We start from the raw sequence: 25,621 nt of genomic DNA, 5'->3' as shown, positions 1-25,621 counted from the left end.
CTTGTGTAAAAACGGACGTTTTATACCGAAAATGTTGGACGTGTAGCTTTTTTTCATTCTTTTTTTTGTGTCTTCTCTCGATTATAACACTGTGTTCACACACATATAGTCACCCAACATCATGTGTGACCATATATCCATATGCATTACGTGATGATGATCATTTTCGTTTACACATTAAATAGATTTTTTTTTCATAAGAAAAATATCGCGGGGGAAAATGATTTTTCCAAAGTGAAGAGGAACTGAAAAAAAAACACGGCGACAAGCAAAAAAAAATATTATTTTATTAGTGATCGTGTGACAACCGTACCTCTTGTTTATTAAATTAAAAAGAAACCAAAACGAAATTGTGATAAACTATCGACAGTCTATACGGTCTAACGTTGAAATACCAAACGTTTTTTTTTTCTATTATTTCTTCTTTCGTGTCGGGTAAAATAGACAAACAATTTTCTGCGGGACAGTTGATACTTAAGTGATCGGGAGAGTGGAGAATATAAGTGATCATGAAAAATGAACTTGTGCGTGTCAAGCAAAAGTTAATTAGTCAAGATTGTTGATGAAATATCTTGAAAAAGAGTGATGCTGCTTTTACGTATATATTTACGTGTATGACGTCAGTGTTCCATTACCTTAAACGAAAAGGATACAAACAACACACATATCATATCTATGACATCATCGGTGTGTGTGTTAATACATTTTTATTGTTTTACTGAATGTGCACTGCATATAGGTTCCGGCACACAGTGATACCCACTCTGGTATTTTCAATTAAAAAAAAATCTTTTTAGATGTTGTTCCAATATGCATTGTAATAACGGAACATTTACATGAGAGTGTTGGAATTAATTTTAATTGGTGAGACACCAGTAGGAAGAAAAAAGAACCAAAAAATTCGGAAAAACAATTGTTTTTTTGTGAGACATGTTATGCCACCCATTCAATTGTGTTCAGCTGGAATGTTGATTCCATGATCATCAAATTAGAACGAAAATTCACCTGTGTGCGAACAGTCATGACCACGTTTTCCAGTTTTCTCGGATAATTAGCCGTTAAATTATTGCTGCCATCCCGACAGTCATTTATGGAAATTAGAATTTGTGTAAGTATGTCGACTGTAAGCATTCTCCACTAAAATCGCTTGAATCGAATGGATCGAATGGTTTCGTTTGTTCGCATAGAACGCAGGTCATGAAGAGCTAGTATTATCCATGTTCCTAGTTGACTCCAAAACCTTTTTTTTTGCTTCCTGACACTAGTTTCACATAGTACTTGAATGTGTTTTTGAGCGACCTTCCTATTTTCAAAACACGAGAGACAGGGACGCCGACTTGTGTTTGGGGGTAGTGGTGCTAATACAACAAGCGAATCTGGGAGTAGTGGTGCTTGAAAGAAAACTGGAAAGATGTAGTGGTGCTCATCATTCGAGTAGTGGTGCCCGAGCCTCGCTTGTCCTTAGAAGTCGGCGCCCCTGACGAGAGATGAATGTCCTGGAAAAACCATATATTGTGTAATGCACAATGAGAGAGCCAGCTGTCAAGTAACAAATTCGCATGCATCGGTCGCGTTTTGAAATTAGGTGCATACTGGTGCTTGCCGCGAGCAATAAAGGTCTAACTAATTGGATCGTGGTCTTTGCTTCTTTCTTGCAAAGATTTTCTACTTTACGTCCTCGGCAAAACATTTACTGAAGTTATCGAGTCAGTAGATAGAAAGCTGCTGTGGGAAGAGAGCTTTAGGCAGTTCCCACATTTTGATAGATTTCCTCGCATTTCACTAGATTTTCTAAAAATAATTTTTGATGGAAATTTTTCGGAAAACTAGGAAAATGTTAGGGGTCGTACAGAAATGACGTCACGCTTTTTCAGTGCTGTAATCAGATTACAATCACTACTAACTCGACAAGTACTGCACTTTTTTTAAGTCAATAGTGTTTCCTACCCCCCAAATACATCCTCTAAATAAGTTTTTAATGATTTCATTCTAAGGAGAGCACTGAAAAAGCGGCCGACATTTTTGTACGACCCCTCATCTTAGATTTCTTTTATTTTCGTTGAACCGCTAACTTCCTTGAGACTGGTCATTTCTTTGCCACTGTCGTCATGCCCTAAGTATCATTTTTGAACCGCATTGTGTAATACAAAGCATCTAACGATGCATTAATCGTCTCACAGACTAGCTCAGTCAGCGGCAGAAACCGCAGAAACCCCGTTCGCTAATAATTTTCTATTGCTTTACTTTATGTAACTCATCAGAAACCCCTTGAAGTTTACGGAGAATACGAAACCATTCGAATCATGATTTTAAACCGTTTGTTCTCTTGTTAAATAAGAATATTGATCACATCCTGCAAGAATATCCATCCAAAGCATGATGAAATACATTTGATATATACTTAAAAGGGGCGGAGACACTTTCTGTGATATCGACAACAATTTATGTTTTGGACGTTACATTGTTGTTTATAAATAAATTTAATTATTTGAAAAAAAGGGGGGAGGGGCAGGTTTAGTTCATAGTATATCTTAGGTCCAATTTAGCGAACTAAGTATTTTCCTGGACTAGTGACAATTGTTTCGTGTCAATAAAAGAATTTTTGCTCTAAGGTTTGGTAGGTATAGTCTTACTTCAAATCCAGGTGACCAGAGCCTGATTTAATTTTTTTTCAAGGAACTTCGACCATTTGAAAACTCGCGATACCGTGACACTTGAGAGCTCTACTTGAACTGCAACACTAGTGCAAGAACGAGAACAAAAATTGGAAGAGTAGGAAAAATCGAGAAAAATCGGGAAAAATCCACAATGTAGACCTGATAGATTTAACCTTTTAACTAAATTTACCCTGAATAATTCAAATCTTCTTCTTCTTCTTCTTCTTCTTCTTCTTTTTCAGCCTGTTTCTATCCACTGCTGGATGTAGACCTCTCCAACTTCTTTCTATTTCGTACGATCCATTTTGTACCTGCAATATTCTTAATTCCGTTTGTCCATCTCTCTGGTGGTCTACCTATAGCTCGTCCTTTATATGGTCGCCAGTTCATGATCTTTTTGGTCCAACGTTCGTCTGTCCTTCTTGCAATATGTCCCGCCCAGCTCCATTTCAGAGATGCTATTCTTTCCATGACATCAGCGACCCTGGTTTGTTGTCGAATCCATTGATTCGTCATTCTGTCTCTGAGTGTTATTCCAAGCATACTCCGTTCCATGGCTCTTTGTGTCACTCTCAACTTATCTTCGGATGCTTTCGTTAAAGTTAACGTTTCCGCTCCATAAGTGAGCACTGGACGGACACAAGTGTGGAAAACTTTGCGTTTCAGACTGTTATTCATTTTGCTTTTGAAAATTAGTCTGAGTCTTCCGAACGCTGCCCATGCAAGACCAATCCTACGTCTTATTTCTGCAGTCTAGTTGTCCAGACCTAACTTCAGTTTATGTCCTAGATATACGTAGCTGTCGACTCTATCAATGACAGTGTCACCAATTTTGATTTCTCTGTCGCCCCCGATGTTAGTCATGACTTTTGTTTTCGATGAGTTCATCTTGAGGCCAACTTTGCTTGCCTCTTCACTTAACTGTTGTAGCATAAGCTGAGCCTGACCTAGATTCGCTGCTATCGGTACAATGTCATCAGCGAAGCGGAGATTGCTCAGGTACTCTCCATTTATCTTTATTCCCATTTTACTCCAGTTTAACTTCCTCAAAACACTCTGCAGAATCGCCGTGAATAATTTCGGTGACATGGTGTCACCCTGCCTTACACCTCGGCCGATTCTGAATTTCTCCGTGCTCTTATGAAGTTTTATACATGAAGTAGCATTTTTGTACACATATCGAATTGTGGTGGAGTACCTTGAGTCTACTCTACATTCGTCTAATGCGTCCAATATCGACCATGTTTCCACTAAATCGAAAGCTTTTTCGAAGTCTATGAATAGCAAGACTATGTCGATGTTGTAATTCACGACACTTCTCAATAAGCGTTCTCATCACCTGCAAATGGTCGTCTGTGCTGAAACCAGATCTGAAGCAGCTTGTTCAACAGGTTGGTAGAAGTCGAACTTGTTAGTGTTCCTCTTCGTAATGATTTTCATAAACAACTTGTAGAGTGTTGACAGTAGGCTTATGGGTCGGTAATTTTCCAGCTTTGTTCAAATCTGGTCAAAATTAATTCGGTCCAAGTTCAAAACAGGTTCAAGTACCTATTTTTACGTCAAGTTCAGATAAACTGACCTTCAGAGCTTTAGTACTATAACGTCTTAAACGTCTCATTGTAGCACTGTGTTTGAAACGACATTTCCCATTGGGATACTAGGAAGGGACTAGAAAGGTCGATTCATTTCGAATAGGAAAGGTTGTGAGATGATCTAGCTACGGTCAAGAGGGATCAAGATTTTCGAAATGTCGAGACACTGAAACCGGTAAATGAGAACAGAAAACTATAGGAAAGTTGACAATTCGGTAATTTCCAAATTTGTGTACGTTTCGGTATTCGGCTTTTCGGCAAAAAAAAAACTCCTGGATACACTTGCACACTCGTCACACTTCTCTGGGCACAATTAGCCTGGCCCCTGGCATAAATCATCGAAGATTTCAACACAGAAAACTCCGAAGAGTGATTTTGAAACACGTTTTTTTGAACGAGAAAAAACCGAAACCGTCTTCGGTAAACCGACTTGCATTCCCTATTTATGAAGTAATGATTGATTTCCACTTACGCCGTTTAGCCTCCGCTGAGCGAAACAACGCCTCCTTTATTTCGTTCAAATAGAGCAAATGGAGAGCAAACGCAGCGTAAACAGTGTGGAAATCAAGCATAGGCGTGATAAGTACAACCTCGTTTAGCAACTTTTTGCATAAATATCTATTTTTGAAAGGAAGGAAAAATGGAATCGAATTTTTAGGTAATGCATGCCACACAGAATCCGTCCATCAGACACTTCTGAATTTTATTTCTCTGAAATAAAAAAAAAATCCGCCAAAGAAAATGATAGTTTTTCATGAACGAAAACCTAAAATTTCCATCCGTACGTGAGCCGGACCGATCGGCGTGAAAAATCAAAATAATTAAAAACATCATCTCTTCGCAAAAGCAAAAAAAAAAAGAAGAAAATTATTCAAACGCAACTCTATAAATACCCACAAAGAAAAATATAATCGCGCCCAAATGATTAGAATTTATCGAATATATACAATACACCTGCTGAAATTAGCATCCACAAAATAGAAAAAATGTCGAAAAAAAAATCGTTTTTTCATCATACTTCAAGTGATTTTTAAAATTTGTAGCTATAACAAATCACGGCCCAGTAGAGTGTAGAGTGTGCAGTAAAGATGTTCACGTAAAACAAAAATTTAGAATTTTTTTTTCGTCGTGTATTTTCATTTTTTTTTGTATTGTCGATTGTCTGCTTACCTTTTCTCACTATATGAATAACGTCGTCGTCGTCGTCGTCGCCGTCGTACACAATAATTCTATAAAATCTTGGACATTGTTTTATAATATGTGTCATTAGCGTGGAATCGTGCGTGTGTGTGTGTTTTCCTAAACTAAATTACAGAAAAAAAAGTTCACAAAAAAAATCTATTCTCAAGACTGTGCTGATATTAGTTCTTCTATCTATAAAAATGACATAAAAAATGAAAATTGTGTTATAATTTTATCGACGAAAAATTATAATTTTTTCTTTCTCTCGACAGTCTTTTTTCTTCTTTTCCTTCCTTTCATTCGTTTCAATTAAAAGAGCCACTTCACTGTATGTATGGTGTCACCAAAATAAACGAAAGAAGAAAAAAATATTTTGAATTTTCTTTTACGTTCGATTTTCATCAAAAATTATCTTTTCACGTGGGTTTTTCGTTTACTCTGTGCGTTTTTCAGTCGTTGTCGCTGTCGTCGATTAGTAGCTTGTTAAAATTATTTTGTTTTTTACCTAAATAATTCAAAGTGGTTTCATATCTCAACCTCAATATTTCGGTTCAAAATATGGTTTTCGATTCAAATTATTTCCCGTAACGGTAGTGTTCACGTTCGGATATGTTGATCCATGCAACGATCGATGAACAATCGGAGTTTTTTTGTTGTTTGTTTCATCTTCAAAATTTTTAATCAAAAAATCAAATGATGAAATACGAAAATATAAAATTATTTGGTTGCCGAGGAAAATATGTAAAGAAAAGTGATTGTGTGGCTCTCGTCTAGATGAAAATATCTGTACGAATTTGCTCAATCTTTCCATCTATTATTTACCGTTTTATTTTAATTTTTTTTTTGTTTCTCTTATTTTGAATCGCGGTTAAGTGGTTCTTATTCTTAGCTTTCTATTTTTAACGAAAAATTATTTTTATTTTCAATTCACAATGTTCGAATTGTTTAGATATGGATACAAATAACAATTAGATGTGGTCGGATGATGGCTAATAAAATTCGTAGATCTCTGTAGATCCTCTGGAATTGTGTGCTCTTGAGATTTGGCATTCAGAACAGTAGGTCAGTGAAAGATTGACAAAATTCCGTTGTCCTCCAAAACCAGAAAAATTTTCTTGAACACAAGAGTTGGATTTTCAGAAAAAATGTAGAACGACCGGGAGAAATTCCAAATTTGCGAGTAAATATCCATTCCGCATGCCAATTTCCAACAAGAAATATTTCAATTTGAGCCTGGGAACGTCTATACTTCAATGAAAAATTAAAATTACAAAGAAAATGGATTTTCATTTCAGCACACCGAGTTCAATCAGTTTTCTGTTTTACTCGAATTCATTAATCTATTCTAAATTCTAAATAAAAGAAAAAGAAAAATAAATCGAAAAAAGAAAGATTTAAATATCAACAATTCGAAGGTCAATTCTGTTGTATACTGAAACGAAATCAACATGTGGTGACGATAAATTTTAAAATCAACAAGATATGTAACGGATAATCAGCATAGCATTTTGATTACACTTATAAGTTTCGTTGTTTTTTCTTCTTCTTCTTCTTTTTTCTTATTTTCGTCGGTATGTTCATTTCCCTGGATCAATAACGATCCGAATATTTATTTTGATTAACTTTTTTCTCCTCCGCATTTATTAACCTTTTGGAAATGGGAACCGTATGTCGGATATAATTTGATAGATCAATTATTTCGCTATATAAGAACACAATAACCATGGAGGTCATCGTTGAATCTAGTCGTATCTTCCCATAATGTACACCGTCAGATCCTCTCGAAATTTATTTTGAAAAGCAAAAAATCCAAATCGTTAGCTTTCATTCTCAATTATCCTTGCAGTAGCGGCAAGCGATAAAACGATGAAATCTTTTACGTTTTACCTCATAGTCCGGGCTCTTATGTCATCCTGCTCAATTTGAATCGACTTTTTTGACCTCTGGAGAGTTTAAACTATCCTTAAAAACAAGATACAATCGAAAAAAAAACTGATGGAAGTTCACTTTATCCTTGAGTTCTAGCGTTGGGAGCAAGATGGACACTGAGTAGTGATGAGATTTTAGGAACTGACCTCTGCAGAGCTTCAACTATCCTTAAAAACAAGATACAATTGAAAAAAAACTGATGGAAGTTCACTTTATCCTTGAGTTCTAGCGTTGGGAGCAAGATGGACACTGAGTAGTGATGAGATTTTAGGAACTGACCTCTGCAGAGCTTCAACTATCCTTAAAAACAAGATACAATCGAAAAAAACTGATGGAAGTTCACTTTATCCTTGAGTTCTAGCGTTGGGAGCAAGATGGACACTGAGTAGTGATGAGATTTTAGGACCTCTGACCTCTGTAGACCTTCAAATATCCTTAAAAACAAGATACAATTGAAAAAAAACTGATGGAAGTTCACTTTATCCTTGAGTTCTAGCGATGGGAGCAAGATGGGCACTGAGTAGTGATGAGATTTTAGGACCTCTGACCTCTGTAGACCTTCAAATATCCTTAAAAACAAGATACAATTGAAAAAAAACTGATGGAAGTTCACTTTATCCTTGAGTTCTAGCGTTGGGAGCAAGATGGACACTGAGTAGTGATGAGATTTTAGGAACTGACCTCTGCAGAGCTTCAACTATCCTTAAAAACAAGATACAATTGAAAAAAAACTGATGGAAGTTCACTTTATCCTTGAGTTCTAGCGTTGGGAGCAAGATGGACACTGAGTAGTGATGAGATTTTAGGAACTGACCTCTGCAGAGCTTCAACTATCCTTAAAAACAAGATACAATCGAAAAAAACTGATGGAAGTTCACTTTATCCTTGAGTTCTAGCGTTGGGAGCAAGATGGACACTGAGTAGTGATGAGATTTTAGGAACTGACCTCTGCAGAGCTTCAACTATCCTTAAAAACAAGATACAATTGAAAAAAAACTGATGGAAGTTCACTTTATCCTTGAGTTCTAGCGTTGGGAGCAAGATGGACACTGAGTAGTGATGAGATTTTAGGACCTCTGACCTCTGTAGACCTTCAAATATCCTTAAAAACAAGATACAATTGAAAAAAAAACTGATGGAAGTTCACTTTATCCTTGAGTTCTAGCGATGGGAGCAAGATGGGCACTGAGTAGTGATGAGATTTTAGGACCTCTGACCTCTGTAGACCTTCAAATATCCTTAAAAACAAGATACAATTGAAAAAAAAACTGATGGAAGTTCACTTTATCCTTGAGTTCTAGCGTTGGGAGCAAGATGGACACTGAGTAGTGATGAGATTTTAGGAACTGACCTCTGCAGAGCTTCAACTATCCTTAAAAACAAGATACAATTGAAAAAAAACTGATGGAAGTTCACTTTATCCTTGAGTTCTAGCGTTGGGAGCAAGATGGACACTGAGTAGTGATGAGATTTTAGGAACTGACCTCTGCCAGAGCTTCAACTATCCTTAAAAACAAGATACAATCGAAAAAAACTGATGGAAGTTCACTTTATCCTTGAGTTCTAGCGATGGGAGCAAGATGGGCACTGAGTAGTGATGAGATTTTAGGACCTCTGACCTCTGTAGACCTTCAAATATCCTTAAAAACAAGATACAATTGAAAAAAAACTGATGGAAGTTCACTTTATCCTTGAGTTCTAGCGATGGGAGCAAGATGGGCACTGAGTAGTGATGAGATTTTAGGACCTCTGACCTCTGTAGACCTTCAAATATCCTTAAAAACAAGATACAATTGAAAAAAAACTGATGGAAGTTCACTTTATCCTTGAGTTCTAGCGTTGGGAGCAAGATGGACACTGAGTAGTGATGAGATTTTAGGAACTGACCTCTGCAGAGCTTCAACTATCCTTAAAAACAAGATACAATTGAAAAAAAACTGATGGAAGTTCACTTTATCCTTGAGTTCTAGCGTTGGGAGCAAGATGGACACTGAGTAGTGATGAGATTTTAGGAACTGACCTCTGCAGAGCTTCAACTATCCTTAAAAACAAGATACAATCGAAAAAAACTGATGGAAGTTCACTTTATCCTTGAGTTCTAGCGTTGGGAGCAAGATGGACACTGAGTAGTGATGAGATTTTAGGACCTCTGACCTCTGTAGACCTTCAAATATCCTTAAAAACAAGATACAATTGAAAAAAACTGATGGAAGTTCACTTTATCCTTGAGTTCTAGCGTTGGGAGCAAGATGGACACTGAGTAGTGATGAGATTTTAGGACCTCTGACCTCTGTAGACCTTCAAATATCCTTAAAAACAAGATACAATTGAAAAAAAAACTGATGGAAGTTCACTTTATCCTTGAGTTCTAGCGATGGGAGCAAGATGGGCACTGAGTAGTGATGAGATTTTAGGACCTCTGACCTCTGTAGACCTTCAAATATCCTTAAAAACAAGATACAATTGAAAAAAAACTGATGGAAGTTCACTTTATCCTTGAGTTCTAGCGTTGGGAGCAAGATGGACACTGAGTAGTGATGAGATTTTAGGAACTGACCTCTGCAGAGCTTCAACTATCCTTAAAAACAAGATACAATTGAAAAAAAACTGATGGAAGTTCACTTTATCCTTGAGTTCTAGCGTTGGGAGCAAGATGGACACTGAGTAGTGATGAGATTTTAGGAACTGACCTCTGCAGAGCTTCAACTATCCTTAAAAACAAGATACAATCGAAAAAAACTGATGGAAGTTCACTTTATCCTTGAGTTCTAGCGTTGGGAGCAAGATGGACACTGAGTAGTGATGAGATTTTAGGACCTCTGACCTCTGTAGACCTTCAAATATCCTTAAAAACAAAATACAGTCGAAAAAAACTGATGGAAGTTCACTTTATCCTTGAGTTCTAGCGTTGCGAGCACTTGGGAGCACTTAGAGGACATTCAAGAATTGTCATATTGTGGGGAATCATTCAAAGACACTTTGCTCTAGTAATTCATTCGGGTAAAATGATAAAAAAAACATTCGAAAAGTTCAGGTAATTTCTCATTTTATTTAGAGAAAAATGTCTGTGGGAAGGGGGTGCTTCATAGCGGTATGTCTTATGTTCTTCTGATACGTACATACAAGCTCGGCCGGCTAGATCTGAAAGTACTAGTCACCAGCTTTCCAACGCGTCCCCTAACGTCAAATTTTATTTAGAACTGGCCAGGGAAATTGAGTTCAAAGTTAGCGGTTTTTCCGGTACGCTTTTCAGGGAACCCAGGATAACTCACTGAACTTTTAATTTTCCAAAAAAAGCCAGCCTTTCAGATTCCGGTCCAACTATAAAAAAATATTCAGTTTTGACCGAGATATTTCACTTTTAAGTTTTACACTAAAACCGGTTTTTACCGGTATTTACCGGTTCAAAACACCAAAAAAAAATTTAGTTAGGAAAGTCTGGCTCCCAAATCATATCCAATCGTCAAAAATCAAAAAAGTTCTGAATCGAGCAGAACGCTTTTTTTCGACATAAGAAACCAGACTATCACACAATGATAGTGATTAACACAGAAATATGAAGCCGTGTCCTTTCTACGGTGTGATTATCGTCTCGGAAGAAAATATCGACCAGAAGACGAAAAAATGCAGTTCTGAAATATATTATCGCTCAGAGATGATATTATTGATCGAAAAAGCGATCAAATTCGCCCAGAACACGATAACATCTACCAGAAAGAGATAATGTCACCCTTTGGGCAATGTTTTTGCTCAGAAATTATAACACCCGGGCCAGACACACACAATTGTTATCACCTTCTGAGAGTTCGTAATGCTAAGAATCCGTACCTTGACAGGTGCATGTATAAAATCCCATAGTAGGTGTCAAGTTACGAATTCTTAAAGTTACGAGTGTTACGAGAATCGGCGTCTTGCGCAATATTAGCAGGGTGATATTGATCGCTTTTTAGATCTATAATATTTCCCAGAACTGCATGTGTTCGTCTTCTGTGCAACATTATCGTCCGGGACGATAATTAAACAGTATCAATATCATCGGAAATATAATTGGCGTGTACTCTTGCCTCTCTTGCGGCTCTCGTGGCTCTATCGTTCAACATAACTGCATACGTATCATTTCTAGTGAAGTTTAACTCAAGGACGTACCACATTTTAACATTGTGCCGTGTCTCAGCGACTACTCAACCGATTTTGATAAAATGTATCTTTCCTGAAAGCATATGTGGAATTTGAGCCCTAAATGAAGTCAATCCGACAAACGACGCGGAAGATATAGTCGTTTCAATAATGTTATCAAGCCTTTCCTCGATTTGATATCTTGTATGTACCACGGTAAGGAACTCTCGCTCACTGTTTTTCACGTGTGCAATAAATAATTCAAATTGTGGTCTTTTTGCTCCTTTGACGGTTCCTTTTTCTGACTTTGATTTTTATCGACAACAGTGACAAAAATTAGCGAATAAGTAGCCACTGTCGTCAATCAAATGTTGAGATAATCATTTACTGCATCCTCACAACACCAATATATTCAAGAACGTACTTCCTTTGCGTTAGTTTAAAATAAGCCTCCGACCTTGGAAGCTTGGAAGTCTAACGAAAGATTTCCGTTGACACCTGTCTCGAATATGACCAATTTATTTTCGTATTTGACTTTTAGTAGACCATTGAATCGTTCGTACAGTGGTCGTCAGTGAAATTTAGATAGGAGTCCGTTTCAGCTGTTTTTCAGCTGAACCACTCATACAAACAAAATTGGTATTTTGTTTCTACGGGTAAATAGTTACTTAAGACTTAAGGGCAGATTTGCTTGGTGAAAGGACGAGCTGAAGCAAAGATGAGGCGACATAACTACACGGTCAATATCGTCAGGAACGATATTATCGTTTTTTAGACGATAGTATCGTCTAAAAAATGATATTATCGTCCAAAAAAATTTCATCGTCTAAAATTATAAATTTTAAAATATTTTCAGGACGATATTATCGTTTTCTTGACGATATTATCGTTTTCTTGACGATATTATCGTTTTTTTGATGATACTATCGTCTAAAAAACGATATTATCGTTCAAAAAACGATAATATCGTTTTTTGACGATAATATCGTCCTGGATGAAAATATCCGCTGGACGATATTATCGTTATTTTCTTTTTCTGAACAAATTTATCGTTATTTTGGACGATATTATCGTCCTGGGCGATAATTTTTGGGACGATAATATCGTTTTTAATTAATTAATTTTTTTAAATTTGAGACGATAATATCGTCCAGGACGATAATATCGTTTTTAATTTATTTAAAATAAAAATTCTAGACGATAATATCGTCCTGTTTATAGACGGCAAATATATATTAAAAATTGGTTCATTTGGTTCCGTAAATTTAAATTTTATATAGAAAAATTACACAGACTAATTATGAGACGATGCGAGAAAAAAAAAATCAACTCCTAAGTTCCGACACCGTTCCGGCGCCCGGCTCGCATTGTCCCGGAGCGAAGCGGATCGCTCGGCGTGTTAAAACTCTTTTTATGTACAATCAAAGTTGGTATTCATTACGTAAAAAGATGAATTATTTATGGACGAACTAAACGCCTTTTTTAAACACTGATGTGTAGGTGATTTCTTCTGATAATTGTTTTTCGATATTTTGGAAGAGAACTCGGTTCTTGCTGCACCTCTGAGTAAAATTGAGTCCTGGACAATATTACCACCCAAAACTAAGCGATAATATCGTCCTGGGCGTACAGAAAACGAAAATATCCATTAGATTTTCTAGAACGGTAATATCGTCCAGAAAACGATAATATCGTTTTTTGAACGATAATATCGACAAGAAAACGATACTATCGTCCAGACAATATTTTAGAATTTTTCAATTTAGACGATATTATCGTCCTGGATGAAAATTTTTTGAGCGATAATATCGTTTTTTTGTACGATAGTATCGTCTAAAAAACGATAATATCGATTTTGAGACGATACTGTCGTCCAAAAAACGATATTATCGTTTTTTTGGACAATACTATCGTCTAAAAACGATATTATCGTTTTTTAGACGATATTATCGTTTTTTAGACGATATTATCGTTTTTTAGACGATAGTATCGTTTTTTAGACGATAGTATCGTCCAAAAAAACGATAATATCGTTCCTGACGATATTGACGGTGTGGAAATGTCCCGCCACCGAAGCAAATTCATGTCTTTTCACTCACGCCCGCTGCAATTAATTAATCATCGTCGCTATAAACTATATCATGATTAACTGCATAGCCTAATATTTGGGAATCGTTTTTGAGAATTTTTGGGAATTTAGGGAATTTTTGGGAATTTTGGGAATTTAGAGAATTAATTCCCAAATATTAGGCTATGATTAACTGCTAGTGTCAGGTAAATCCCTGCTTTTCAATATCATTTTTTGGGGGCAGATAGAGTTCTACGTTACACCATGAGCAATTGTTGTTATATCGAACGTTTCATCAAGCTTAAAGTTTTCGTTCTTAGACAGAAAAAAAATTGAAACTTTCTCTCAGTTTTCCGATTTAGAATATTTTTAAGAACCCATGCAGCACCTTTTTGAGAAGATTTTACCGGTCAACGGTGTAATAAGTAATACCAATGCAAGTGATCAATATTCCTGTTTACCACTAGAATTTCAGTTTTAGTTCGAATCGTTTAACATGAATATTTATCGACGTCTGCACACACTGTACACACTCAAACACTTTTAATACTTTTTAATACAACTTTTTGGTTGCTTTTTCGTGTGATATTTAAGAGAATGAAACCTTCGAAATTGGAGACTTTTGAAAATGACAAAAACCAATAATTAGAATGTGTCCCAAAATGTGCATTTTGATCCTCGATTATTAAACCATCAAATGAGAACCACCAAATCCAACCAGTTCCAGAGTTATCCAGAATGAATAAAATCCTATACCATCAGCACCACTTCCAAACAAAGCACATAATTGATTGAATTTTTGATATTTAACAACCGTGCAGACGACACCTCATTTTGCGGTGATTGCAACAACCCTTAATCTGAAGCGAAATTTTCCACCTATATTTCCCACAATTGAATGCAAAAACGAAACAAAAAAATTAATTTAATTATTTGAAATCGAAAAAATTATGGACAAAAGTCGACGTCGGCCAACAACACGAACAACGCGCACCAATTTTGTTGGCGAATACAACAACTCCGAAAACATTAACAACAGCCGCACTATCGATGCCATCGATCCCAGTGACGCCAGTAAACCATCATCATCAACAGCAACCACAGCAGCAGCAACAACAACAATGGCCAAAAAATCGATGCGAACGAAAGAAAAAGAGAAAAAAGTGAAACGTGCACCAACAAAAGAACGTTGGCTGTTGACACGCAAAACATGGAAGTATATGGCCGATGCTGGACGCAAATTGATTCCGGATGGAGTGTCGAATCGACCGGAAGATATACCAAAGATTGAAGAATATTTTCAAAATGTTTGTCGTAATGAACCGAAATTCTTGCATTGGAGGCGAAAACAGTCATATCCCGGTGCATTGACCAGTCTACGGCGGAAGCGACGGCCGAAGGTGTTGGGCAGTCCGCCGAAAGCTAGTTCGGCCGATGAGGCTGAGGACGAACGAGATGAAAATCACCATTTGCTGGTGATGATCCGAATGCTTGAGAAATATTTAAATATAAAAGAAGATGTCGACGACGTAGACAGCCAAACAAATAGTCATTCCCCACCGTCTTCGATGGAACTTCAAAAAAGCTCTTCTTCATTCGCAATGGCAGGAATGAAATCGAGTGGTACGGATCACCCATCACGTTCGGATGCATCGGGTACAGTTAGCGAAAGAAAAGACCAACCGTTGTCCACCGCCAACAAGCAGACAAATTTCGAAGCAACCAAACAGCTTTCGGGTTCAAACTACAGCTTAGCTCGGTCTAACGAACTGCTCAAGCAGACGTGGCTAGCACAGCCAATAGACATCTATGATCGCAGCACCGACAGTTCGAGGAAAACGTTTTCACCGTCACAGCAATTTTCTGACAACAGGACATCAGATCCATCAACATCCGCACCACCCGAACATTCTACTCGCGAACCAAATCTGCATCGATCTATGGCAAGCATGCACACCTCGTTGCTGTTGGACGTTCTGAAAAATTACAGTCGAACGAGCAAAAATCCTCTGCTGTCTTACGATCGCATCAATACGGATGTGCTAAAAGACAAACGCCTGTTGCGCCAAATACGCGATGAATTGAAACAGCAACAATTGGATCGCATTTTAAAGAGACACACATCTCGATCGACTTTCAATCTTTCCAACGAATCAACAACCAGCACCATCCCGTCGTCAACGTCCCTGACATCATCAACGAATAAGCTGTTTCATTTTTGGTGTCGGGAACCGAGAGACGACAGACAGCCACACACATCATTTCCAAACGTTGAACTGACCACCTTTCAACCGTCACGTATCAACGACACTGCAACAAACAGTAGCAAAAAAGATGATCGCTCGGCCGTGCCACTTATATCGGTGAAAAGTCCGTCGCATGAAAGGTATTTCTATTCATCAGGCATTCAAACTGACCCAATTCCAATAACATACGTGCATCAGTTGTACAACGAATACGAAAAGAAAAAGCTGGAAGAGAAACGAGAGAAAGAGGAAAATGAACAGGGTGGTAAACATTCCAGAAGAAAAAGCAGTATTGATAACGAAGATGTTTCCCAATCAGTTAGCGACACAATAAAACGGTATCTCCGCATGGCGCGTAAGAAACCAAAAGACAGCGATGCCAATCGCTTCAAACGGGTGAATTACGACCAGAATTTGCGCAATATCAAAGCCAAAGGTGAAATAACACTACCGGGAGATGATGACGGCAACATGAAAGGTTGCCAAACAGACGACGATTGGGTGGATCATGTGATGCAACACATAAAGAAAATGGAAAGGGAAAATTTCTCACCGGACAGCACCGATGATGATCAGCTAATGCGAAAGCAGCGAACCCATTTCGACTATACGCAGCAGGCAACAAGCGCTGCAGCTCTCAAATCCAAATCATCGTCAACGTCTCCGAATCATTCCTCTCCATCGTCTCCGTCTCCAACCGGACTGTTTCATTCAAGCACACAGTTTTTGTCGAATTTACTGTGGCATAGCCATGGGAACAGTAGCGATAAACCGCAGCAGCAGCAACAACAACAACAACAACACCCACAACAGCAAATGTTAAGCGATGATAATAATTTTCCTAACACATCAACAGCACAACCGCACACGATTGCGACGACGAAGACGACGATGCAAAAATCCAAATCATCATCCAATGTTGGTCAGGTGTTCTCGAAGAAAATATGGAAGTCCAGATCGAAGAGTCAGACGCGTACAGCCTCACCAAGTGAGTCAGACGGTAGCGGCGCAAATATTAAGCCGAACTGGATGCCACAGGTGAGTGAACCGTTTTCTCTGATGTGTATGGCGTTGAATCATTTCCGGTTTGAATGTTAATTGTGATTTGTACCCGAAGGGCAACTGCATTTGGACATCGTCAAGCGGTAAGCGTGTTCGATTGAACAGCACCAAGCTACTCGATCTCAGCGATGTCGAACGCAAAAGCTTACATCGAGTTGCAATTCAAAAATTATCCGAAATCTTAAAATCATGCAAAGTTCCTGTTAGTGTTCCGATCGGTAAGTGAACGGTAGTCTAACTTTGGCCGAACGATCAATACAATTTCAAACGCAAATCCGTTTCCAGATTTGTCGGAGACGGCAAATAAAGTCAACAGTAAGCCACAGAAACGAAGGGCACCGCTGCTGATGAAGCGGAAAGCGTTGACCACCAGTTTTTTCGATTCATCCAAATCCAAAGACTCCAGTGAGTGCACTAATCAACAAAACTTTCGGACTTTCCTGCTACGCCAATCCATTTTCAATTCGTTTTCATTGTCCTCTTTTCAGGTAGGGCGCGTCAGAGTGGCCTAGTTTTTGGACTGACGCTAGAGAAATGTATTGACAATGATCAAACGTGTAATAAGTCTCCATCCACGGATGCGTCACAAACGCAAGGACGAGTTTCAAGAAATTCCATTAGTTCACTAGGTGATAGTAACATCCGAAGTGTAAGTCGGACAAAGAATTTTTGAGAGACGTGGTTGTCTGTTTGTCTTTTCCAAATCACTCAAAATATTTTCCCATTTTCCCTAACAACGACACTCCCGCCCTCAGATACAATTTGGATCGTGTGAAAGCCTACCCGCGAAAGGACTACAATTTATTGGTCAAGCGTATCAAGACATTATTGGCACATCGAGCAATGTCCCATCATCGTCTAGTCAATCAGACATCCGTACTGATAGCGAGAAAGCCGATGATTCATCTTGCACATTCCCAGCGGTACATCCAACGTTACAGAACGTACCTGGTTTCTTTAATGCTTGCATCAGTTTTCTGATGCAGCATGGGATGGATGTTGTTGGTATATTTCGTGTTAGTGGATCGGTGAAGAGAGTGATACAGGTAAGGTGTCATTTACTAATAGGGCGTATTGAATTTTGAGAATTTTAAGGGTCGCGATAGCCTGTGTGCGGAAAACGTCGGTCATTGAAAACTAAGTCCAGGCATATGGTTGATGGATCCGAAGGTGCCCGGGAAGAAGTCCCACCGGACGACTTTAACTTTCAAATGGTCATAACTCGGAAAGTTAAGAGTATTTTTGAAAACAATGTTCTAGCAGGATGTAGAGCGTTAAAAACTCTACAAAACTGCCAAAGAAACCGATGGTCCAAAAGGTGTGTCTGTCGAGGTTTTCTAACATCGAAAGTTCGACATTTTGGTTTTTGACTTTTATTTCCTGAGAGACAAATTATTAACTTTAGCTTTTGGCATGAGGTTGTAGAGGAGGTCGAGTACTACCAGTACACTAGGCATTGTCCCGGTCGGCGATCCATCCGAAACCACTTTTTCAACATTTTTGAATGGACTTTTTAAGTGTACCCACGTCGCCCACGAAGCCAGTGCAGACACTGTAACCGGTGTTGCTGAGTCGAGGTAACCTTGGCCAGTAAGTGCACATAATATTCCATAACAGTAGCTGAACTCTTTTACAAAATATTCAAGAATTCGATGTAGCCCATTTTGTACTACAAAATCTGAGAAAGTGAAATTTGTGAGAAAAACAACAAATAATCGTTTTAATTAGTTATTTGACCCACGAACAGTAGTAAGATGTCGATTTCGTTGCAAATACACATTTTTCGATATTTTTACAAAAGGTTGAACTTCGTGGTACAGTTTGTTCAAAAATGAAATGCACAGTTTTTAGTATTTCGAGACATTTCAAAATTGCAATCTGTCAGATAGTAAAGGATGCGTTTAATTAACCGGCGCATTAACAGATTTGAAATTTGAATGGTTTTTTCCACAGCTACAGATTTTTGCATGTTAAGTTTCTTACATTTTTTGCAAATAGCATTTTAATAGTAGGAAACTTAGATTTCGTCAGAAGAATTTGCGAACGGAAAAATGTAAATTTATTTTTAGTCTGAGTATTGTTCTACATCTATAATTTCTCTTAGATCGTGTCTTTATTCAAAGAAATCGATGGTGTTGTATTTATGACAAATAATTTCGAATTTATTTCTAATAAATAATTTAAATATTTGTTGCAAATTTATAAAATATGTGTCACAAATAATTTAAATATTTGTCACAATAAATTTGGAATTTATTTGTCACAAATATTTAAAATATTTATAACAAATAATTTAAAATTATTTTATATTTTATATATTTGTCACAAATAAATTGCGAATTTATTTGTTATAAATATTTACATATATGTGCCAAATATTTATATATTTGTAGAAAATAATTGTTGACAATTTTTTTTTCCCTGATGCTTATTATCGTGTTTCCAATATCGTCACTTCAAGTGCTGATAAAACTTCTTGTAAAAAATTTGCTCAATGTATGAAGCAAACGGTCTTTCTACAGATTTGAGTATTCAAAGACCATCGATTTGTTTGAATAGAAACACGATCTAAGAGAAATCATAGATGTAGAACAATACTCAGACTCAAAATAAATTTACATTTTTCCGTCCGCGAATTCTTCCTACGAAATCTAAGTTTCCTACTATTAAAATGCTATCTGCAAAAAATGTAAGAAACTTAACATGCAAAAATATGTAGCTGTGGAAAAAATCATTCAAATTTCAAATATTTTAATGCGCCGGGTAATTAAACGCATCCTTTACTATCTGACAGATTGCAATTTTGAAATGTCTCGAAATACTAAAAACTGTGCATTTCATTTTTGAACAAACTGTATACCGTGTCAATTAGGGTGGGTCGATTTTAACAACTTGAAAATCCACAGCCAGTGGCATGTGTAGCTTGCCAAAACTAGTCAAACTGCATCATTAGTTTTTCTTTTCCGAATACTTTTGAGTACCGCACAATTGATTGAATGGGTTTGTCAGGCTACTCGTATTTCCTTTCAAAATTTCATAGACCATTTTCTTAAAAAAGCTTTTATAAGCCTTGCAGAGGCTGTAATAGACTGAAACGAACATAATACAACTTAATTTGGAAAAATCGGTGCATTCGACGTGAAAATATTTACATTTTCTATGTAATATTGGGGGTCTGTGAACTTTGAACCACCAAATGAGCGATAAACTTCCTCAAATTTGGTTAGTCCTATCTGTTAGGGTTAGAATAGGTTAAAACGACAAAGATATCGAATTGTCGGAATTTCTCAGATTCAATCTGAAATTGATTATTACCGATGTTGTTAAAAACGTCATTTTTTTCGAAGTAGTAGATTCTGATGGAACGAAATACGTAAATACAGTAAAATTATGAATGTGCTACTACTTCATGACAATAGAATAGCAACAAAGCAATTAACGTCTCGGGGAACGTTATCATCAACGTGTTCAAATGTAAAACATTCTACTAATTCTATTCCTGTAGAAATCTGTAAATCTTCTGTAAATCTGTAGAAATTTCCGTTTTTGGCTCAAATAGTTCGCCATTAGCGCATTTGCAACAATTTCTGACACATTTACAGCGAGCGATATCAAATAGTTTTTCGCCATCGTCATAGAATACTTTAAAGCGGCGTCGATTCTTCTATCTTTTATTTTTCTTGTAATCCTCAATCATATTTTTAATTTTCAATGAGACGCCTTTCTCCGGAAATATCGGATTCGTGTCTTTTTCCAAGTTCCAAGTTCTTATGTAACAACATCAAGAACAAGTAACTCCAACAGTTCGCTTTTGTTTTCATCTGCAAGTTTGTCGTTGCAACCCAGACACACTCTCCTTATGATGTCAAGTTTTGTTGGCGGGCGTTCCTCACTTAAAAGACTTGGCAAGATAAAGTCAAATCGGCCTTGGCAAATATCAAACTAAACTGAAATGCATTTATGTAGCATCTGAATAGTAGGAGATTCATAATTCTACGGTAGAAGGAACGTATTTCGTTCCATCAGAATCTACTACTTCGAAAAAAATGACGTTTTTAACAACATCGGTAATAATCAATCTCAGATTGAATCTGAGAAATTCCGACAATTCGATATCTTTGTCGTTTTTAACTATTCTAACCTTAATAGAAAGGACTAACCAAATTTGAGGAAGTTTATCGCTCATTTGGTGGTTCAAAGTTCACAGACCCCAATATTACATAGAAAATGTAAATATTTTCACGTCGAATGCACCGATTTTTCCAAATTAAGCTGTATTATGTTTGTTTCAGTTTATTACAGCCTCTGTAAGGCTTATAAAAGCTTTTTTAAGAAAATTGTCTATGAAATTTTGAAAGGAAATACGAGTAGCCTGACAAACCCATTCAATCAATTGTGCGGTCCTCAAAAGTATTCGGAAAAGAAAAACTAATGATGCAGTTTGACTAGTTTTGGCAAGCTACACATGCCACTGGCTGTGGATTTTCAAGTTGTTAAAATCGACCCACCCAAGTGTCAATATAATGTGCTACATCGAGATCCCAAATATTTTGTAAAAGAGTTCAGCTACTGTTATGGAATATTATGTGCACTTACTGGCCAAGGTTACCTCGACTCAGCAATACCGGTTACAGTGTCTGCACTGGCTTCGTGGGCGACGTGGGTACACTGAAAAAGTTCATTCATTAATGTTGAAAAAGTGGTTTCGGATGGATCGCCGACTGGGACAATGCCTAGTGTACTGGTAGTACTCGACCTCCTCTACAACCTCATGCCAAAAGCTAAACTTAATAATTTGTCTCTCAGGAAATAAAAGTCAAAAACGAAAATGTCGAACTTTCGATGTTAGAAAACCTTGACAGACACACCTTTTGGACTATCGGTTTCTTTGGCAGTTTTGTAGAGTTTTTAACGCTCTACATCCTGCTAGAACATTGTTTTCAGAAATACTCTCAACTTTCCGAGTTATGACCATTTGAAAGTTAAAGTCGTCCGGGGGGACTTCTTCCCGGGCAGCTTCGGATCCATCAACCATATGCCTGGAATTAGTTTTCAATGATCTACGTTTTCCGCACACAGGCTATCGCGGCCCTTAAAATTCTCAAAATTCGATACGCCCTATTTACTAAGCCTCTTGTGTCTATCAATCGTTCAAAAAATAAATTTTCTTCTTGTCTTAGTTACGTGAAGATTTTGATAGTGGCAATATACACGAAATTCATCCAGACGCAAGTCCGCATGACGTTGCCGCATTGTTAAAAGAATTTTTACGAGAACTTCCTGAACCACTACTATGTCGCAGCCTCTACCAAGGTTTTGTCGGCACACAAAGTAAGAGCATAGGATTTCGCGGAAACAAGCTTCTCAAAGTTGTCGATTAACTCTTTACAGGAGTTCGCAACCGGCGACTTCAATTAGAGGCTCTGTCACATCTCATTCAATTGCTACCGGTTGCTCATCGTGACACTCTGTACGTGTTACTGCATTTCCTCTCCCACGTCATAAAATTTTCCCAAGATACCACATCCAACAGCAACGGTAACGTTATAGCCACCGGCAATAAAATGGACGCAATGAATCTGGCCACGATAATGGCCCCAAACATTTTGCCCACTGAAACGGATCCAACGCTAGAAGAACTGGACGAACGGCTGGATGTCATCAATGTTATCAGGTAACGATGGACAGTTTCGATGTGCAGCTGCTTCAGGCGTTGTTAATGTTTGTTGCACTTTTACAGAACATTGATCGATCATTACGAAGAAATGTTCACGGTGCAGGCCGAGCTAATGGACGATGTTTATACGACAATGATGGATTCGTTCCCGCAGCAATTAGATTTTCTGCTTGAACGACCCGACATGTTTTCTCGTTACGAGTAAGAATTTCTGTCCAACTTGAACTCATCCCTCAAGTTCGCACTGGCTATTATAGTGGGCAATCGGGCCCGGTTTTATCACATCCATCCGTAAAATTGTTAGGCTTAGCGTTAGTCATCCTAAGAATATCTCATTACGGAGTCTATTAACCGCCCGATGCGCCCTACTAGTAGCCAGCAGTGACCTGTATCCCTCACAGTCTGCTGCTCTTAGTTCAGTATGCAAAACGTAGAATTTCTTCTAAAATATTTTTCTGTTGCAAATCATTCCCATACAGAGAGGACTACGGAAACTCACAGCCAAACAGTCCACCACCGTATCAGGTAGCAACAGCGGACAATACCGAATATCGGCTGGTAAATGATGGATCGGATAGTAATGTTCCACGACGCGTGTACGTCCGCCAAGAATTTACTCACGAAAATGCGGCCAAAGGTGACACAAATGGGGGAGTCCGAAGGTAACACTTATTTTGGTCAAAAATTCCGCCTTTACTGAAACTTCTCCACCGACAATCATATTCAGAAGAGAACGAACCTCAAAGATGAAATATCAAGAACCAGAAAATGAGATATCTCGGCGGCGTAGACGTGACAAGCCAAGCAGTCAAACGTCAGCACCGCTTTCTCTGTTACAGAACCAACAGCCAACGACTGCAGTTGTCGCTACGATAACAACCAAACCGGGTACACAGACAATCAGTTCGTTGATTGGTTCCGGTAAGGGGCGCAGTTCAGTTGGTGAAGCCAATATGAATCCACCGGATTCGCCGACGCGTCGACTATCGTCTCCATTTGTAACGCACGGTGCTGGTGTTCTAACGGCAACATTTCAACTACCGGTTCAGGTACAAATGCAGGATGTAAAGTCAACATTAAGCTTAGCCACAGATTTGGCGGATATACCGTACATTGAAGATGGTGTTTACGGTGGTGATATGGCCTCCGAAATGACAGGTTTGACTGATAAAATTAGCAAAACCAGAAGGATGCATCCGACAAAGTTAATTCAAAATTGAATTTCAGGACGTCTGACCAAACGTGGAAGCGTGGGATTAGTACCGCAACGAAGTCGCAGCCAACGACAATACAACGAACAAATGGTGACAGGTTCCTTATCACTCGGCGGCGGTTCCGTTTATTCATCCTCATCGACTCAACCGCAAGACGATCCCAAACAATCTGGCAAGTATTCAGATCGCGACGACCGACCGACTAAATCCATCGAGAAGAGTAGTTCCCTGTTCACAATGCCTACGAGAAAAGATAGTCGAAAGTCATCCACCGATGGCACAACAATGCCTATGACCATGCCGTTGGCATCGTCGCATCACAATGAGCCCCAGTTGACGCCCAGCATATCGAATATCGGCGGAGCAGTGCTACGATCGAAAACAGCCGACTTTGAGCGCTTGCTGATGCAGAATAAAAAGTCGGGCAGCGGATCAGGCGAAAGTGGTGTACCGATGTCAGCTACAGAAGCAGCCCACACAATCACAGACCCGAATGCTGGCGGACAGATCAAAAAGCAGCCGATTTACAAGCGAAAAGAGTTAATTTCGAGTGTTCAAAGTTCCAAAAAGTGACGGAATTCGTTTTGTTGACAAATTATTGTTTAAATTGTAAAGTTGTTCAGCTTTAAATTAACGCGAATCTTCCGGATGTTAGAGAGAAGAAGGGAAAAAGGACTTTCGGAATGAAAACGGCCACATTATCGCACATCACGCAAATAAATTTGTATATTGATCACGTTGTCAGTTGTCGAGCGTTGTTTTTTATGGCCCTTTTTAAAAATGCAATGAATGAATGCACTGCAAGCATAGGGGTAGACTACCTAGAGGAATTATGACCCGAAATTCAACTGCACGAACACGGACTCCGTGTTACAGACGGCTGTCATCTGTTATTGACAACTACAGCAAGAATAAACGGCAAGCTTTGACTGGTAAGGTCTTATATAGCAAAAAGCATGTTCAAAACAAATGAAGTAAAAGATTTCTGAAATCAATCTCTCAAAATCTTCGATCAAATGAAGTAATAGATTAGATAGTAAAACTGTTAACGTGCTTGCCGTCTGTGACAGGTTAAGGCTGCCCATATATGAAGAGAACGGATGTGTGCAACACTTTTAATGAAAGGTAATCGCCCAAAACCACTTACAGTGGAGGTGTGACGCAAGTCCTGTTATCCACTTACAAAAGAACTGATATCGGTGTGGGTGACGCTTACAGATTCGACACGCAATAAGATATGCGTCACAAATGGCAGCTGATGAAGATAGTACGCGAACGTTTTATCAACAAAAATCTAATTTTCCAGAAAAATTTTAGGAAGAAAATTGGAGACGTTTGGCAGGTAAGGTCGCGTGTTATAATGTCAGGGATAATTTAGTACGGAAATTGAAGCCTTTTCAGTTAGGATTTGGTGTGAAAGGAGGTGCTGAAGCTTTGGTTCATGCGGTACGTGCTTTTTGTACGGCTAAGCATGACAAGCCCATGGCATTAGTTAAGTTTGATTTTGGTAGTGCTTTTAATAATCTTTTTAGGAAGTTTATGCTAGGCGAAGTTGAGGATATCTGCCCAGAGTTGCTTCCTTTGTTGCAACAGTCTTATAGGCTTTTTTCGAATCTTTATTATCTTGATGAGACATTGTTGTCGAAGAGGGTGTTTCAACAGGGTCCACCTGGTTTTTGTATTGGCATTATGAGAATGACGCACTCTCTTTTGTCAAGACTTAATGGTTGGTATTTAGATGATGGTTCAGTTGGTGATGTTCTTTCAGTGGTGATGGAAGATATTAGGAAAGTGTTAGAGAGTCAGGGTTAGAGAGGATGTTTTCTTCTAAGATTGAAGAAATAAAGGTGATGTGCGAACGTTTGAAGTTGATGGATG

At 38.2% G+C, this 25,621-nt stretch overlaps 1 protein-coding gene and 1 long non-coding RNA gene across 6 annotated transcripts in view; both read left to right on the top strand.

The window, feature by feature from the left end:
* On the top strand, window positions 1-24,483 carry LOC119083635. Of its 5 annotated transcripts, XM_037193373.1 has the most exons (13): window positions 1-687; window positions 798-1,108; window positions 14,506-16,828; window positions 16,908-17,070; window positions 17,138-17,257; window positions 17,341-17,501; window positions 17,608-17,898; window positions 22,033-22,183; window positions 22,244-22,526; window positions 22,593-22,730; window positions 23,009-23,191; window positions 23,257-23,687; window positions 23,757-24,483. In XM_037193373.1, the coding sequence occupies exons 3-13, from the start codon at window positions 14,666-14,668 to the stop codon at window positions 24,314-24,316; spliced, it is 4,644 nt and encodes a 1,547-aa protein (XP_037049268.1). In that variant the 5' UTR covers window positions 1-687; window positions 798-1,108; window positions 14,506-14,665; the 3' UTR covers window positions 24,317-24,483. The 5 variants fall into 5 exon arrangements, with proteins under 5 accessions (XP_037049268.1, XP_037049267.1, XP_037049266.1 ...); XM_037193372.1 differs by lacking the exons at window positions 1-687; window positions 798-1,108 and adding an exon at window positions 5,320-5,345; XM_037193371.1 differs by lacking the exons at window positions 1-687; window positions 798-1,108 and adding an exon at window positions 5,322-5,345 and having other exon boundaries at window positions 14,139-16,828.
* Window positions 1-25,621, top strand: part of LOC119083636 — a 28,215-nt gene that overhangs the window by 1,629 nt on the left and 965 nt on the right. The window contains exon 2 of the long non-coding RNA XR_005088910.1: window positions 2,519-2,524. This is a non-coding gene — a long non-coding RNA (uncharacterized LOC119083636). The remainder of the gene's footprint in view (window positions 1-2,518; window positions 2,525-25,621) is intronic.

Source organism: Bradysia coprophila, unplaced genomic scaffold (assembly GCF_014529535.1).
Source record: "Bradysia coprophila strain Holo2 unplaced genomic scaffold, BU_Bcop_v1 contig_70, whole genome shotgun sequence".
NCBI classification, from domain to species: Eukaryota; Metazoa; Arthropoda; class Insecta; order Diptera; family Sciaridae; genus Bradysia; species Bradysia coprophila.
The sequence above is the reverse complement of the archived record's forward strand: the minus strand, read 5'-3'. Positions and strand labels throughout refer to the sequence as shown.